An 18,813-nucleotide genomic window follows, 5' to 3' on the forward strand; every position below is an offset into this window, starting at 1 on the left:
CCCAGCACCTCTATAGGCAACTCAGCGGTCGTCACATGTGCAGCAGTATAATCTGGGCCTTTATTATGTTTAGTGGGCGTTGGTCTGTACAGCCAAAAAGAACAATGGGCCCCAGGTCTCCAGTTACTTATGCATGAGTGATGCAATAATAGGCACTCAGACTCAAGCAGGACCAACAGGGCAGCGGCCGGGGGGAACGCACAGGATACAGCTCCCAAGATGGTGCTTGCCCACGTGTACGCCGGAGACCAGCAGCGCTCATCTTGCCAGGAGAGCCCCCACGGCAGGACCAGATCTCTCCCACGGATAGACAAGTGGCTCAGGTGCAGAGGAGCAGCAAGGGCACGCAGGCACTCAGGAGGGCTAGCGGGGCGACGGCCGCGGAAGTGTTCTTCAAGATGCAGCCTCCAAGATGGCGCCCACTCATGGGTGTGTAGTAGTCCGGAAGGCAGCGCACACCGGGCCGGGTGACTCACCGTGGTGGCACGGTCTTCAAGTAGCGCTTCAGATGCAGGGGAGCAGCCGGGGTAGGGATGAGCAGGTCCGGGATGCCCAAATGCCCGTAAACAGGATATTCAGCCGGATTTCTGACGGCGCTCATGCACCTTGCGTCCGCTCACTTGCACGGCCAAGCCACGCTCCTCCAGATGAAGGACTTTTAGCAGTACCTAGAATCTCCCATAATTCATCTGGAGGTTGAGCTTTTAGCCATGCGGCTCTGACTCTATGGAACTCAGTACCCTGCACAGTTTGAGTGGCCCCTACTCCAGAATCCTTCCAAAACCGACTTGAGCATTTCCTTAATTCCCTTAAGTATTGTTTACAGTATGAAAGGCTTTTCTGTACTTCATTGTTCCTGAACTGTATTACATTCATTCTGTTAAGCACCTTGAGTCCTATTGGAGAAAGAGCGCTATATGAATAAAATGATTATTATTGATCAACACATTTTCAAGACATTTCTGATACTGTCTGACTCATTCGCAACTGAGCCAGACTCCAGACCGATGCACAGTGAACCTTAGATGTTTGCACTCAGAATCACCAACACTAAAGCTACCATCGGCTGCCAAAGGTACATCTCCATGGACCAAGCGTCCTCCTCATACGACCGATGCTGGTTGAAAAATGTTACCCCAGACAGTATGTTGAATTATTCCCACAGCAGAAAGCCTGTAACATTGGTACCATATGTATACATGCTAGTGTTATTATGCTGTTACCCAGGATACTAAATCTCCCTAACACAATAGGAAGAGTAAAACATTTCCTGGCCGGTAATATAACTGCCAAAATAAACCATTTACAACCTGTAGTTGCAGAAAGGCTGCTGCACAGTGGGTGGTATGAAAAATACAAAATCAAGAAAAAAAAGTGGGCAACACACCAACATTGCAATGGAACGCCTGCTGTGAAAAGTGTAATGGAATTGTGCATTGTTCTCCAAGGAATGGGTTATCCAGTCTCCTGTAAATGGAGATCACCATGACAACACAACAGATTACAGTGTGGTCAGCACAGACGTGCGCTTTCCAAACTAAGAATTTGTTTATGGTTAACTGTTTGAATTATGTGCATTTATAGAGGGAACATTGGCATGCACACGTTGTCCGAGAAAATAGTCGTTGTGCTGACAAATTATCGCGAATGGCTTCCACTCTGCTTGAATTAAACTAAGCAGTGGTGGTTTTTACCTATGAGCTGCAGGGATGCAGCGCCCCCAGGTGCGCCACTGTTCTCTACCTAAGTGAAGCCAGATGCAGTCTGTGAGACTGCTCTGGCTTCACTGTGACTGGCAGTGACTTCCTATTGGAAGTCTGATCTGTCAGTCACCCAATGCAGTCCCATTAGAAGGTGTTCCCTCCCTCCGGGATGCCTCTATATGGGCTGCTGAGCAGAAGCCCATAAAAACGGGTTCTACATATGAGTATTAGGACAATACTGCAAATGCGCCAGCCCTGTGGTGGGGCCAAAACTGGTGGTTGGGAGCGGCAGCACCAGGGACCAGGAGCACAGTGGCAGCGGATCCAGGGGGCCCGCATTGCAGCAGCCTCCCTCCTCCGCAGATGGTAGGAGCCGCCTCTGAAACTAAGCCAAACTGGTCCTCGAGATCTACCAACAGTTCATGTTTTCAGGCTACCTGTGGATCTGTAGAATGTGTCTGTTAGGAATGAATGCAGCATGTTTGAAAATGTGAGTTAGTAATGACTACACCTGTGCACCAGCTTGGTGGTCTGGAAAACGTGACCTGTTGGAAGATCGCAAGGACCGGTTTGGCCAGCCCAGAACTAAGGGATCTATGTACTAAATTGTGGAGAGAGATAAATAGGTCTATTCACTAAACTTCGGGGAGAGATAAAGTGGATGTAGATTGGCATGTTACAGGCTATGTTCCTATTAATTGCGAAGGGTGTGCAGTGCTGTTTCCACAGCGTTTAAATAGAAATGGTGCCCGAATTGACTCCCTTCGCAGGCTGGTTTCAGTCTGAATTTGCTCAAAATTGCTCGCTACCCTATGGGTGCACTAGCGAAATCATCGAGGCTAATAGGATTGACCCCAGTCCTATTTATCACTCTCCAAGGCTTAAAGGAAAATTTAATAAAGCTTCAAGAATGCAAAGAGGTGAAGTTGCATGTAACAGTGGGTTAGGATGAGAGTTGGCTGGGGTGGGTGAAGAAGTCGGTCTTGAAAGCCCATTTAAAGTTTAGTAGATAGGTGGAGAGCATAGACGTGCGCACATTTAGTGTTATGAACACCTCCCTGCCACTAGCAACCAGCAATACCTTTTGCCAAAGTCTTTTGCTTTTTAGAACTGTATTCCATTAAAAGATCAATTGTGCGTTTACATTTTTACTTGTACTAGTCAATTGTCATCACTACGTAATTTTTTTTACATTTATTTACATGTACTGTTACACAGAGTAATTGGAAGATTAAAACTGAAATATGCAGGAGATTATGGTGTAGAAGCAGTGGTATGGATATCAAGATATCTGGGAAACAGGGCTTAGTATGAGTGTGCTTGAACCAAGCAGAAGTAAAAACGAAGGGTAGTCAGTCCCAACACAATAAAACAGAAAGGATCAGGAAGAGGGTAACTGCGCTAAGGATTAATGTCAGGCTCGTGGCATATGATAAAAATCAATACATTTAATTCATGAGTATAAAAACATAATGAAAATAAAATTAAAGATAAAAATTGAACAATGGTTGCGCACTGAAAAAGTAGGTGAAAAATTAGAATGGAAATAATAGTCACCTAATGTACCCACCAGTACTGGGGAAGTTCGGATTGGATAGGCACAATGGAGTTTGTCCTTACTCTCTCCTTAGGATGATGAGATATGTAGTCCAAATTGGGGGTGTGTGTGTGGGGGGAGGGGGGGGGGGGAATCTTCCACTCTGACGTTCCCTTGTTTAGGCCTTTAAGGAGGTGGCGTTCCTCCAAGATTTCCGATGTCACAATATTTGTAGCCAGGGAGATGTAAAGTGATGGGAGTTGGAAGTCACCCAAACTGGGCTTTTTAAGGTGGTTTCCACGGTTTTATGTGTTACCCCAGTGGGTCCAAGTCCTGGAAGGATGGCTATTGCCTGAGGAGTAGATGCAAACTCCTAATAGTGCTGGAGAGTCTTTAGAGGTGATAAGGGTATCCAGTTCCCAATAATGGTCAGTGGGCAAACCGTGAGGCACCTACGCGTTTCGCTGCCTTTTCAAGGTTAAAACCATACAGAATAGCACACACGCCTGCCCACTGTTCCGAAACTGCTGGGAGACTTTAGAATATGGGAGTGGTTAGGATACCGTCATGCAGCATACCGGCATCATCCTTGTCCATTGAGTCTGCAATCTTAAGAAAATAGACACGTCATATAGGTATCACGTAAGGTCCAGTGTCATTCCAGGTTGAGTATTAATTCTGGTGAATAAGAAAAAAAAAATCACAAGGGACAGCCTGGAGCAGATGAGGAAAGCGGTCTCCTGTAAGACGAACATCTGGCATTGGAAACAATTGAAAAATAAACATTTGCAGACTGAAAACATATTTTCTTGCTAACTATAAAATGTGCACCACAAAGACCGAATCCCAGAGAGCTATTCATTTTATTCCTTCAAAGTAACTGTTCAGATTGGGAGACTTGAAGTCTAAATTGATTTTGGCACCATTTGTAGATGTCCTGTCACAACACAAAACATTCGCTAAGAATACGTTGTCGGGAAAAGTAATCAGGGCTGGTATTACCCCTTGGGAGAAAGGCAGTATGTGAACACTAATAAATAAAGGATTGAAGATCGGCCGTATGTTTGTACATACACCATCTGTTATTCTACATAGTTTTGCCTGTGATTGCAGAGAAATAATTATGTCACAGTCTGTCTATCAAGTATGTGTTTACATGATGCCTGTATTGTAGGCAGTGGGGTAGATTTACCAAGATGGAAGTTCTATTGCTAGGTAATCTTGGGCTGATGTTGGGTCCTAGTCAGTGGCGGATCCAGGGGTGGGGAGCAGTGCATTATAAAATTCAAAAAGGGCTAGTGAGTCAGTTTGGAAAGGCAGTTGGTATGGCTCCCGTATTTGAATTTTAAACTGTGCTACAGCCTCACCTTTGGAGCCGCCATAATATGCCCCACCAATCTCACAACTGGGATGTACAGTCCCCTTTCTGCAAAAGTAGATGCAGTAAGCTGCCATATATGTTTTGAAAACTAAAAACTGTATTCATGTGTAAACTTTTAATTCTCTATGTACAGTTAGTATGTGCAATAACACGTGCGCCACAACCTAGCACACCAAAAATAGGAGTTAATGAGACTTTGCGTACACAAAACCCACATTCTTTCCTTGTTCACTTTTGGGGTATTTTTGGAGCCGCAATGCCCTCAAACCACCTTCCATTTTCGCTTCTTACAAAAGCGATTCAGAAACATCAATTTTCTTTCTCTTAAACCTCCAAGAGAACTCAGTCAGTTCCTCAAAGAAGGATCTTTACAGGGACTTAAATGGAGTAATCTTACCTCCACTGTGATAATGGCGTGCTTTGTAGCCTGCAGACCAGAGAGAGAAGTTTCAAACAGGAACAAAACTTGCAGAAAGCATAATGTAAGAAAGATAACATATTAACGTCATGTAATGTGGCCTGTGCATCCGGCGTGTATATGGGCAATTCCCTGCTCTGCTGATGTCCAAGTTGGGAGATCAAGGAAACCCAACTTGTTGGAATTCCTTGAGTTGCTAATTACAACCAAAAAGTGATTGGGATCGGTGAGTGCGGCATATTGATCATGAAGTTTCCACAAGGGAATGCTGATCATCGATGTCTGCAGATTGGATCGGTAAAGTCAGGATAGGAAATCAACCCATATTTACAAATCCCAGTTTTAAAATGAATGTTTTCCACAAATGAAAAGTGTAATGGCTAACTGACAGACACATCTCCATTCATCAACTACTCAGACAGGGGTTAAAGTGTGTGTGTGTGGGGGGGGATCATCTGAGGTTTACTCAGATGATCGATGTTCAGGCAAGTAATTCAACGTTGCGCCTACAGATGCAGCAGCGGAGCATGCACATTCGATGGTGGTGTGAGCACTTGCACTATCTCAACAAGTATGTCTGCTTTTCCTCTTAATAATGCAGTGGCCTCATCAACAGGGCCGGATTTCCCATTAGGCCCGTGAGGCACGGGCCTATGGGCGGCACCTGCTGGGGGCGGCAAGGCATCCCCTCCTCCTTGCGTGGAGCAGGGTTAGTGATTTACCTGAAGGGGAGGTTGCCCGGTGGGTAGTGGAGATTACTGGGACGGCTTTCCATTACGCGGCAGCTGAGAACCGAGGCGAGCAGCGGTGGAGCGGCGGAGAGGAGCGGTGCAAGTACCCACGTCACAGCAGTGACAGCGCCGGAGAATAGAGCAGCAGCCGCAGAGGTGATCAACACATGGGGCACAGGAGAGAGTCGGCCGTGGAGCAGATCAGCGGCAACCAGGCAGCAGCAGCGGAACCGGAGCAGGAAAGCAGATCCAGTGGTGGCTGGGGAGCTACTGAGTCGGGAGGCCGGCACCATTGAACGGGATACCCGCCGATGGTAAGAATGAGACCCCTTCCTCTCCCCACCCTCTCCGCTTCCACTTGTCACCTCTCCCCCTCGCACTCCAGTCTGATCATCCCATTTACCCCCTGTCAGCTCACCCAGTCACCTCCCTGTCAGCTTGCCCCCCCATCACCTCACCCCCTTACAGCCCCTAATAGATGGTGGGTGGGGGGGCGGCAAAAAATGTGTTGCCTAGGGGCGGCCTGGCACTAAAATCCGTCACTGCTCATCAATGGAGTTTCGCACACACATGCAGGAATAGAGACATGGGAGAACAGGTCAGTGATGTTCAATAAGCCAATAACCAACAAGGGTACCCCCCCTTATAAACTGACTTGTCTGCCAAGCCCTATTGGCACATAAAGGTTTCTTTTATACTGTTCCCTTGTTGGTTATTGGATTATTGAACATCACTGACCTGTTCTCCTATGTCTCTATTCCTGCATGTGTGTGCAAAACTCCATTGATGAGGCCACTGCATTAGTAAGTGGAAAAGCAGACATACTTGTTGAGATAGCGCAAGTGCGCACACCACCATCGAATGTGCACGTTCTACCTTTGGGACTGGTAACCCCCGGTGTTTGCGGTGCAGCTATCTCGTGGCGCGATCTACTTTTAATATTTTTGTTTGCAGCAGCGGAGCAGTTAAGCTGGTCATACACGAGGGCGACTTCTCAGAGCGGAGGAGACACCTGCAATCCCCTTTTAAACGGCCCAAATCTTCCCACATGGGAGGATCGCATGCGATATATCATATGTGGTCCTTTTGCATACAATATACCGTATGTGATCCAACACATCTCTCCTCCTGGGGATGCAACTCACAGGCACACCACCTTATGCAATACACAGGACTCCTCCTGCGGCATTGGCATAATTTAGCAAAGCTGCTCTGTACACAGAGTCTACAGCAGGCTTGTCCAACCTGCGGCCCTCCAGATGTGCTAAAACTACACATCCCAGCATGCATTGCCATCATTCTAGCATTCCCTAATAGCCAAATTGTGGCAAGGCATGCTGGGATGTGTAGTTTTAGCACATCTGGAGGGCCGCAGGTTGGACAAGCCTAATCTACAGCATGTCTGAATCACAGCATTACATACTGCAAAAGATAATCCTTACTTTCTGGTTGTGCCGGCTCACAGCTTCCACCTAGGTAGTAATGTGACAACACATCGGGTGATTTCAGCATTTCTTTTTAATTACAGATATCACAAATAAAACAACAGGGATTTGGAAACCTTTTTAATGTAAAAGAGAAAACAGATCATGTTGACAACTTGCAGCGTATAGTTCTACAGTGACTCTTCATGCAATACAAGGTAAGGTAAAATTCACCTCTATTGCCAAACCAATGGTTACAAAGTCAAAATTCCACATTGCCCTTTGTTCTGTGACACGCCCCGTGGTGCATGCCATTGTTACAGCAGGAAATTGGCAAGCATATATTAGCATTCAAGTACATCTCTACTACATATTAGTATTGCAGTGCGTCTACGCTTTATTGGAAAAAAATGACATATGTAATATATTTAATGCTCTCCATACATGGAATAGTCATGCCCCAAGTCCATGAGAACCACGTTCACAGAGGAAATGAATTTAAATTATATATATATATATGAGAATGGTGGGGCGGCACTCCAACACGTTAGCTGTGTCTCAATCTGAATAATGCGGTGCCTTCCGTGGAAAAAACCTGAGAGGACCTCAGGACATGCAGGACTGTGTGACAGCGGCACTCGAATCTTAGGCAGAAATAATGACCAGGAGACTGGATAAGTTATAGGGAAACTTATCCAGTCTCCTGGTCATTATTTCTGCCTAAGATTTGAGTGCCGCTGTCACACAGTCATATATATATATATATATATATATATATATATATATATATATATATATATATATATATATATATATATATATATATATATATATGAAAGAGGCGGCACTCAACTCACACTTAGAGTGCCGCCTCTTTCCTGTTCTATGATTCTGCAGATCCATCTGGATTCACTTAGGAGGGCACCCCAGCATTAATATCCTTGCTTTATTGAATGTATCCGAGTGCCAGATTACCTGTCTGCTATACATATATTTATACACACACCAATAGTCGACAGAAGAGGCGGCACTCAGACTTTAAGGTGAATCCAAAATCATGTATTTCACATCAACGTTTCAGGGAATGATTTATTCCCTGAAACGATGTGAAATACTTGTTTTTTTCATTCACCTTAAAGTCTCTGAGTGTCGCCTCTTCTGTCGACTATTGGTGTATAGGGTCATTTCACAGCCAGGTGGATGCCACCAGAGCCAGATACACCCTAGGGGTGCCAGAGGTCAATGAGTATATATATATATTGTAAGAGCATAAGGCTTCCACAGGCTGGTGCACCACGAACTGGCGCTTGCATACAGTATTCCCCAAAAAGGGCAGTTTGTTCGTTACAAGTTAGACATGTACATCAGAAAATGTGATGCAATCACTACTAGCCATTGCATCACAACTATCCGATGGTCTAACCATCAATGGTTATACAGTGAGCATGCGCAGAAGCAGCTGGAACTATGTGTATGCATGAATAAGATGAGCTGCCACCTCTACTTTCGGGTGTCAGCAGTCAGCCTTCCGATGTGCATTGGAAGCAGAATCTGATGCCTGGAAGCTTGCCATTTGAGTACTTTCATTGGAACATCCCATCCTTAGTACTAGGTTCCAGGTACACATCCCACCCTGGTACCAAAAATACTGCCACAACCATTTGTACGCTAGACTACTGTCCAGAGCCAGATTAACAATGGGGAGGATGGTGATGCAGGCCCATCATCATGACAGCATGAGGATCACCAGACAGACACCAGCTGGCCACATGGTTGACCATAAAACATAAGTATTACAATTGCATTCCAATTTTCCACATTTATTCAATTTTTGTACTTCTATTTAGGGAGACACTGGGGGCTTATAGTGTATGGGTTCTACATACCTACATAACATGGTCCTCATCTCCTCCACTTCTCATAACAGGCCATGGGACCTCCCAAGTGCACAGATGACTTTATCCTCGCTAAACACCCACATTTCTATGAAAGTCAACCCTCGTCCCTAAATATTGCAGCATATAATACTTACCTATTGCTATCAGATGCATGAGAAAATATATATTTCATTGTTACCAGTAACTAACCTATTTTGAACCTTTTGCTCATTATTGAACTACCACCATGTTTCCTACAGGGCTTGATTCCTATAGCGCTGAAGGCAAGCGGTATATATATATATATATATATATATATATATATATATATTTATTTGCTGCCATACTGAAATGTACATGTCCCATGAACCACACCACACTAATGATGTGAATGGATTTATGAACTTTAGGTAGCTATCTATAGTTTGCAAAAAAAAAAAAAAAATAATTTCAAAACAAAAATAGCCAGAAGAAAAAAAAGTTCAAGTGTACCTTTGTACCTTGAGGAGCTGAAAGAATCTCAAGATGTACACAAAATATTATATGTGCTAGGCGGTGTTGGATTTTTCTCTTGCAGCCCCCAAGTGAAGATGTGCCCTAGTGTGTACTGGCCTCTAGTACAGCTCCTGACACTTGGCCCCGTCCCTCATTGGGTAATGTTTAGGCAAGGAGGAGAAGAAAGAAACTGGAGTGGCTTTCAATTGGATGCTCTTACTGCTCATTTAACATTGGACTGGCAGTCTCAGGGGGAGGAAACTACTCAGCAGTAAGAGCTTCCACCGGAAAATCCACACTGTTCTAAATAGCTGCCCATAACATACTTTTAGGGACTGCAAACTGTGCAGCCCTAAAAGTTGTTCTCCTGTAACTGTGCATGCGCAAACACCGAGTCACTCTGATTCATTTCAAGGTATGCCGACAAGGATATGTAGCAAAAGAAAAAGATAATTATGTACCAACTGCACGGTAATAAAAAATATTTTATAATCATCGTGGCTAGAAGTTGCTTTGTGTTCTAAAAAACATTTCCTTACTAATGATATGGGATTAGTTTTACATGTGTCCTGATTTTGCATGCAATAGTTGATTTTTTTTCAACTGCGCATGCGTACAAGTCACACCGTGCATGTGTCCCACAAAGGTGCCGTGGTGACACACTGCCTCAGAAACATATTGGAAATGTATTGTGGTATTCCTGGGACGGTGTCTATTCAGTTTACGTGAGCATGCGGTGTGCCATAGTTTAAGGTGATGTAAAGTAGATTATCTGTATGTGGTGTACCATGTGCAGCCAGCCCTAGCTAGGTAATGGCAGCCTTCTGTAAGTCTATGAGCTGTCACAGGTTGTAGGTGCCACCAGGAGATGGGGTTATATGGGTGGTGAAAGATAAGTAGTTATCATTCTCACTGCAGATGTTTATAGATGTTTATCTGTTTTAGGATCCCATTAAAGTGGAGATAGAAGGATTTTATTAGGATTGTATCTGTAGTTTGAATTAACTTCACAAATAAAATAAAATATGTTGTCTATGTAGCCTTAAGGTTTTATGAATTATTACACTTTAACCTTATCTTCAGGTCACTGTAACACCACACCTGTAATTATATGTCATCTAAAACAAGGCATGTCGCAATATAATCCTGTGGAAACAACGCACAGTATACATACAGCATAATACAGTATTAATTGCGAATATTGTTACTACTTCAGTTTGCATACAACAAGTGTTTTGTTGGTGACGTAACAAGACACAAGCACGCAAGGCCAACACATAGCCCATTAGTTTGGGGCAATAAGCAAATAACTGCTATAGACAATAAGAACACAATATACAGTACATGTTAGATATGCATGACACTTTAGCCTTAACACATTTCACAGTGTCAGAGATCTGTAAGCGGGGCTTCAGAAATCTAACGCAAGGCCGATTATAGTGAACTATATAGATTTTACTGCTCATGCAGTATAATAAGACTGAAGTATAACTACACCCCTACCTATTCTCAGTGATTACTTCGCCATATAAACTGCTGATGAAAGCCAGGGAAGGAAATGTAACAGGTGTGATTACGGGAGTATAGAATAGATGTAATGTAAATGTAATAGGGAAAGAAAATAGGGTTGCTGTGTGTTTTTAGAAACCTAGCCCAACCATTCTTAAAGGCTGGCACCTATAGATACTACACTCTGGAATTGTTTTTGCACTACTGATCAAACATACAGTATATCAGATCATCTGTTTATTCTTCATAAAGTATCAGTTGTAAATTGGTGGTACCGCCATGGGTACGTCCTATAGCCCTCAGCAGGGAATGACACAAAGCACAGGTGCCTAGGAGCATATCCACATTAAACATACTACATATACAGTCATTGCAAACTTATTTTGTTTTGTTTACTAAGCTTATTGTTATCTCCGAATGTACCTATTTACAGATTATACTCAGAAGGACAAGTCCCAGTTTTACAATGAGGTTAAGGCTATTTTTATATACTATTTTCCTATATAGGTATCCAGACATTTCAACCAGAATTTGGTTTGTCTTCTTTTCCCTGCAGTTTACGATCAAGGCCCCAGAATTTTATACACCATTTAAATTCTATTGCCCTCAGGTTAATTATTGCACTAACATTAGACTATTGCAAATATCATTTCACATATATCAGGATAGTGTAGTATATATTATAGGGATCCTTCAGCAAAAAAATGTGTCTTTTGTACAACAGGTCCGAACCTGTCCAAGTGTAAATAAAGTGGCAGTAAAACTAATTTATTGGTGACAAAGCATTAAATATAGAGTAATTCTGATTGTGAATTTGTAAGAGTTAAAGCTGCAATTATAACCAATTCACAGAGTATAATGCCAACAACTCTAGAAAAATTATTCAGAATTGTGTTTCTGCAAATGTTTGTTTTACACCTCAACTCACTGACTTGTCTCCAAAAAAAACAGTTCTTACAGAAGATGACAATTACATATCATAAAAAAATGACCATCAAAGCAGAACATTTCCACAGAGCCGTAACTAGACTGGTGCCATGTGCCAAAAAAACCATTGGTGCCCCCAAATTTTTCAAATAGGGACATAAGGGGAGCCCTGGTGCCTAGTGAAAGCACTTGCTATGATATTTATAAGATGTATACAACCTTTATACTTACGGAAATTCCCCCAAATATGGATTCTCTTATACCACGAATTATGCACTATAATTTGGCAATTTTGTTACATTATCCTTTATTTTAAATCACACATTTCTTAGCAGTCATACCCAGGAACTTCTGTCACACCCGCCTTTATTCAAAGCACACATATACACATCAAAATACTCAGGATTCAAACCTATGACCTTCCATATAAAGTCAGATACCTTACTCATGTAACGGTTTGCTCCTTTATGGGAAGTACAGCAGGAAAGTTTTTTTGAAATGTGTGCCTTATATAAAGCAGTGTGTGACTGTAGGTGCTTAGGGCAGTGGTTCCCAAACTGTGCGCCTAGGCTCCCTAGGGTGCCTCGGGACACTTGCAGGGGTGCCTCGGGTTGGTCGTCCAGGACCAATTCAAATTATTTATGATCAATTATTTGTGGACAAAACCAGTGCTGGTGGCTGCCAATCATAAAATGTGTACAATCAGAACCAAATCCTGCCCTTTACCACATAACTGAACCTAAGAAGCACATATAAACACAATCTACTTAATTTGATATATTTTTTGGGGCCTAGGGGTGCCGTGAAAAAATTCTGATACTCTAGGGTGCCGTGATTAGAAAAAGATTGGGAACCCCTGGCTTAGGGACATAAGGGGGAGATGGGGGCTGCTAGATGACTGGACTTCTGAAAGAAGAGGAAATTGCAAGTGTGATTGATTAAAATAGAAAATTGACAAGTGCTGCTGAACAGCGCATCCTGCCTTGCAGTACCCTAGTTACGGCCCTGCATTTCCATTGGCACCAATATGTCTATACTCTCACACTCAGTACTAGTAAGAGTGTTAGCAAAATGAATTAGCAGTTTAAGGGGATTTCTAACGTTTATATTGCTAAGTTGTGACTTGAGCACGGATTAGAATCCGTCCATGTGGGTGATCAGTTGGAACATGATAATATTAATAATTAGGCACATTAGGGGAGGACAGGTATATATACGAACAATGCTCAATCCAGCCAGTAGAACCCTATTCCATTAGTTTGTACCAGTCCATGCTGTATGTAATGTCACCAATTGTAAATCATTCTATCCGTTTAGCCAACATAAGCCGTGTGGTCTGTACAGAAACGGTCACATTCCCTGCGCTGTACGTTTGCCCCTTGTTTAAGACCACACTGCTTCCTATTTTCGCCTCCAGCTTTTGCCGACCAGATCAGCATATTAATACGATGTAACTCAGTACAAAAAAATAGCTTGCTATAAAACGTATCACACTTGCACTAGAAGGACTCGGCATATTAACACATCATTTCACTGTTGTATAAAAACAAACATGGTGTACAAGACAGCATGCTGCCCATCTCAATGCATAATAATCGCTACAGGGTGGTATACAGCTGGCGGATAGCAGCAGTGAGATTTGTATTCTTTCTTGCCAAACTTTATTGAATCCCCCGGTGCTTCAATCAGTCCCACTCAAAATTCATCTTCTGAACTGTCCGCTAAGAGCATGACTCGATCTTGCATGCTGTTAAACTCTCGCTGCTTGGGGAAGAAAGACAAGCCGTCATTAACTTGTATGTCCCATGTTGCAGATATGATTCGCGGCCTACAGTAGGGTGTCTTTCTATGTCAAGGTCGACAAGCACCTGGACTAAATGTAGTAATGAATAAAGACCGCTCTCACTGAGCTTACCTTTCTTTTATGCCGTTTGAAGCCGTTTCTCCTGCGGCGGTTCATAATCTTTATGCTGTACAGAACTCCGAGGATGAAAAGTGCTCCAGCGATTCCTACTCCCACCGGTATTAGCATCCCAGACATGTACCCTGCCTGCATGGAAAACAGCAGCGCATAAATATTCAGTGTTCATCTCCATTCCTGTCTCTCTTGTACGGTTAACCGTATTAAACCCCAAGCGGAAGTGTAACACATCACACAGCCAAGAGTATACAGCAATATGCATATAAAAACGAAGGGGGGTATTCAATATGGGACCGATATTTGTGAAAGGCAGAAATATCGTCAAACATATGATCAAGGAAGCCATTTCCGACCGTATTGAAACCCGTGCAGATTCAACTTTTTATAAAAAAAGTTGAATATGCATTGTCGAAAACGGTGCTGGATTGTTGAATCTGCGTCAGTTGTTGACAAAATATATGTGGATTTGTCAATCCCCGTGTCGGAACATTTCTCACAGTGGAAAGACTGAATTCCTACTGTTGAATTGCTGTCGGATTGCCCGATATTCTGACTGTCGGAAATGTTCCAACAGAATCCCGACTTATAGGGGCTATTTTTCCTCGTGGGGGTCCACAACCCCCAGAGAGGGTGAACAGAACAGGTGGCAAGTGGCTTCAATGCGCTCTTCCCCCTGTTGGGCTTTTGACAGTCGACATGTCAGAGAAATTGGAAGTTGGAATCCCGACTGACGGGGACTTCTACCATACCCCAGTAAATACCCCCTTAGGGGTAGATTTACTAAGATGGGAGTTCTATTGAAGATAGGATGTTACCCCTAGCAACCAATCAGATTCTTCTTTTTATTTATATAGCAACAAAGGTGTAACTACCATAGGTGCAAGGGTGTAGCTGCTATGGGGCCCTGAGCTGAAGGGGGCCCATCTTTACTGTCTAAGTATAATGTTTTACATACACTTATCACCATCAGTTGTTAAATAGGGGGCCCTTACAAACTTTTGCTATGGGGCCTATGAATATCTAGTTACGCCCCTGTATATCACCTTCTAGAAGATAACACATAGAATCTGACCGGTTGCCCATAGCAACACCCCATCTTTAACAGAACTCTTAGTAACTTGACCCTTTTGGATAACACACTTGAAAATGACATTACACAGTATGTATACCTTACGTCTGGCTATATTATCGGTATGTGGTAGTTAGGTTGACAATAGAAAGGTCGACATGCATTGGGTCGATCACTGAAGGTTGACATGCATCAAGGTAGATACACCGGAAGGTCGGCATGAGGTTAGGTAGACAGGGTCATTAGGTCGACATGGGCAAGGTCAACATGTGTTTTTTTTCACTCTGTTAAGCCAACATATGCCGACAGGCGGTATTTCATGCCCTACCATCCACTAGGGCATGTTGGAGAATAAAAGAGCGCCCGAATCATGGCATACACAGCAAGCCATGCGAGGGGACGTGGTGCACTTTTTTTTTTTAATGTCCATGTCAACTGTGTTGACATTTGGGTTAATTTTTTTTGAAAACCCCCATGTCGACCTTTTGATTGTCGACATTGCCCATGCAGACCTAATGACCCTGTCGACCCAACTCCATGTTGACCGTCAGCTGTGTCGACCTTGATGCATGTTGACCTACAGTGGTTGACCCCATGCATGTCAAACTTCCTAGTGTCGACCCTATGACCTATACCCTTAGTTATCATATTCATCATTTAAAACATTGCACAATTTACACTGCAATCATCTGAACCTGAATCCTATTGCTTTTCCTCTGGTCGCCTGCTATGAAATAAAAGGTTTCTTCTATAAAATTGACTGTGTACTGCTTTGCTCGCCATGCTTTGGGCAAGGAGCCATGCTCCGCTGCCGGCACGTTTTACCGACACACTTTACCATCTTTGGTTTAAAAAAGGAAAACATTTCCAAAAAACTTTCATGTGTTGCCATAGCGACCCTTAGTCTATGTCGACTTTTTTCATGTTGACCATATGGTGTTGGCCTATTGACTGGGTACAGCATATAAACCAATGCATATATGTCTATAGAAAAAGGGACAATGACCCATTTAACAAATCAGCAATACAAGTACACAATATTGTAAACTACTTCAAATGTGCATATAATAATTCCTATCCTTAAGATCCCCCTGGAAATGCCAACCATTCAGCAGAGATACTGCAGTGGATGAGCGATGTCCCGAGCCGCAGGGACCAAGGTTTAAAGAGCTGGTGTAGGCATTTGCAATTCATATTGGAGCAAGGCCTTGTTTTAATATGCATGATTCTGATGAATGAACAGACTGTGGTTGCGGCATAGAGCGGCATCTTGGCATCACCACTTCCCCTGCCGGCCATGCAAGTGACAATAACAGCGAGCCCTGCCCCAAATTTGGCAGATAGCGAGTGCTAGACAAGTCAGTCCAGCAAAGGCAGGTGAAATCATTCGGCGGGCCGGCAGGTGGCGTTTACTTGTTCACTAGGCTGCGAACATACGCAGCTTAGCGATCAAATCTGAATCAGGCCCACACTGATTAGTCTACAGGTGATCACTACTGATCTGTGTGTGATGTTAAAACATAGGGGTTATTCGGAACTGATCGCTTCTCTGCCAATTTGCAGAGCCCTGCGATCAGATAGCCGCCGCTCCGCCAGAGTGAAGTCCTGCCCTGTGTATAGCTGCAAATCTAGGCCACCCTAGAACGCCCATCTGTGCCCATCCTGTACACAGTAGCCAATAGCCGGCTCTGTGTACAGTCAATTAAATCAGTGGGGGGATTTGTCATCTCTGCCATGGCCGCACCTGCGCTGCGACTGACTCGCCTCCGGCCAGTGGGCAGTGGCAGGCAGCAGCATGTCAGTGCATGAAGCGGGTGCCGGCGCCCACACAGACCCTGCTGCCACTTGCTCCCCCAAGCTGCAGCTGGGGCTACCTTACAGTAGTTACGCCACTGGATAGAAGCAGGCTGATTGAGGCCGAAGCGGACGTCACACGCCCTCCCTGAAAACGCCAGGGCATGCCTGCTTTTTCCATGATGCTCCCATCAAACGTTTGGTTTCCGCCATCAAACGAGCAGCGTTAAAAATAAAAAATAAATGCTGGATTTTTGGGCAGAATGGCCTCGCACATGTGCGCTATGTTCCGTACACATGGGCAGCTGATCGATAACTGTCTGGCCTTGCAAATTTGCAGCTCAGGTCTGCGTAACTTCCCTTCCCGCATTCCCCAGCAGACTACCAGAAGTTGATAATGGGCATTAATAATGCAATTTGCACTGAATCACATCTTTGTGCCCCTGTCCCATTTCTGCATTAAAGAATATGCCTGCGTTGTCTGGACCGCAACCAGCAAACACTGCGTCGCCTTCACTTAGGCTGCGATCATGTTTTTCAGAATGTGACTGCAGTTTGAGCCCTCTCATGTGCGCTGTGGCACGCGCGCACATGCAGTTGTGCAAAATTCGATGATTATCGATTTTTGCACAACAATGTCCAGTATTGAATTAGGCCCTAAGAGCTCCACGATAAAATGTACTGTATCAACAAAGGAACAGAATTTAACTTTAGTATGTGCTTCTAGAACACACCTCCCAACATGACCCATTCCAAGAAGGACAAAATGCTCTGCTCCTGGACTTCCCTGCCAGTGGCAGTTGCAGAGGTTGGACTGCACTGCTGTCCAATATTGAAATAGTGGAGCCACACCTGCCAGTGAGTCCAGGACTGTGGTGTTTGGCAGTTGGTGGGGCTCCCCTCTTTGAATTTGGACTGCAACTGCTAATGGCATGGAAGTCCAGGAACAGAGCATCTTGTCCCTCCTGGAATGGGTCATGTTGGGAGGCCTGTTCTAGTACATTCCATTTGCTAGACTAAAAACTCCTACTAAACAGGGATAATGTGTTGCTTAAAAAACGGACATAAGTTTCTATATTTATGTAATTTATGCCATTAGAACAAGAAATGTTATCGCTGATGTGGCTTAAAGGTCACCTTTGCTTTAAATATCTACAATGTCGTAGAAATATATTCATTCTGGTAAATATTCGGTAATGTAGATGAATGCTCCAACAGCTGTCATCCCTGCTTCTCTGCACGATGATCAAACGTCATAATAAATTGTCATGATTATACATGTCCGACACTGGAAGTGGGTATAAATTATATATATGGGAAAGGTTCATTTGATGCTCTGTGAAACATTATTTTATTGGCCTGACAATCATGCGATGAGGATTGATCTTCGGCCTTCTGCGGCCAATTGCTACCTTAAGTGTCCAATTCTGTTGACTTTTGTGGCAACACCTACAATACAAGCCTTATGTGGCCCACTAGCTGCTGACTGTACAGCCTCAGCCTCATTTGGTTCAGTCTTGCATGCTGAGTGACTAATTCAGATTTGGACATGTGTGTGACCGACTTGGTCCTAGATAGGCTGGTTTCACACACTCCGGCTCCTGCCAGACGGCGAAAACCCGTACGGCCAGGAAGCCGTGCCGCACACATTAGTTGTGAATGGACACTATTGTGTCCATTCACACGGGACGGCCACGGCCCGGTCGCACGGCTGCAGCCGGATCCCGCCACTGGAAGGGACGGCTGCCGGGCTGTGGCCATCCCCTCCATGATAAAGTACTGTGTGCGGCACGGCTCCCTGGCCGTGCGGGATTTCACCGTCCGGCAGGAGCCGGAGTGTGTGAAACCAGCCATACAGTTACAGGTCTTACAAACTTGCTTAGTCAGGGTTGTTACGAGGGTGTGAGTGACCATTGTATAAGGTGTCTAGGCCTTATGATTTAACCACAGCGCCTTAGATTATTTAAAAAAATATACTGTATGTTTTTATGCAATTTTTACATATTTCTAGGGATATATACACGATG

General features: G+C 44.0%; 1 protein-coding gene across 5 annotated transcripts in view; it reads right to left on the minus strand.

Moving 5' to 3' along the window:
- Positions 1-8,041: 8,041 nt before the first annotated feature.
- ARMH4 (armadillo like helical domain containing 4) overlaps positions 8,042-18,813 on the minus strand; it is a 133,014-nt gene continuing 122,242 nt past the window's right edge. For 4 of the 5 annotated variants that reach the window (XM_083167008.1, XM_083167007.1, XM_083167009.1 and 1 more), the window contains 2 exons: positions 13,918-14,052; positions 8,042-13,766 (listed from right to left, as the gene is read on the minus strand). In XM_083167008.1, the coding sequence (XP_083023134.1) occupies positions 13,698-13,766; positions 13,918-14,052 (204 nt within the window). In that variant the 3' untranslated portion in view covers positions 8,042-13,697. The remainder of the gene's footprint in view (positions 13,767-13,917; positions 14,053-18,813) is intronic. The other variant, XM_083167010.1, reaches the window with a different exon arrangement.

This window comes from Crinia signifera, chromosome 12 (genome assembly GCF_055691185.1).
Source record: "Crinia signifera chromosome 12, ASM5569118v1, whole genome shotgun sequence".
Taxonomy (NCBI): Eukaryota; Metazoa; Chordata; class Amphibia; order Anura; family Myobatrachidae; genus Crinia; species Crinia signifera.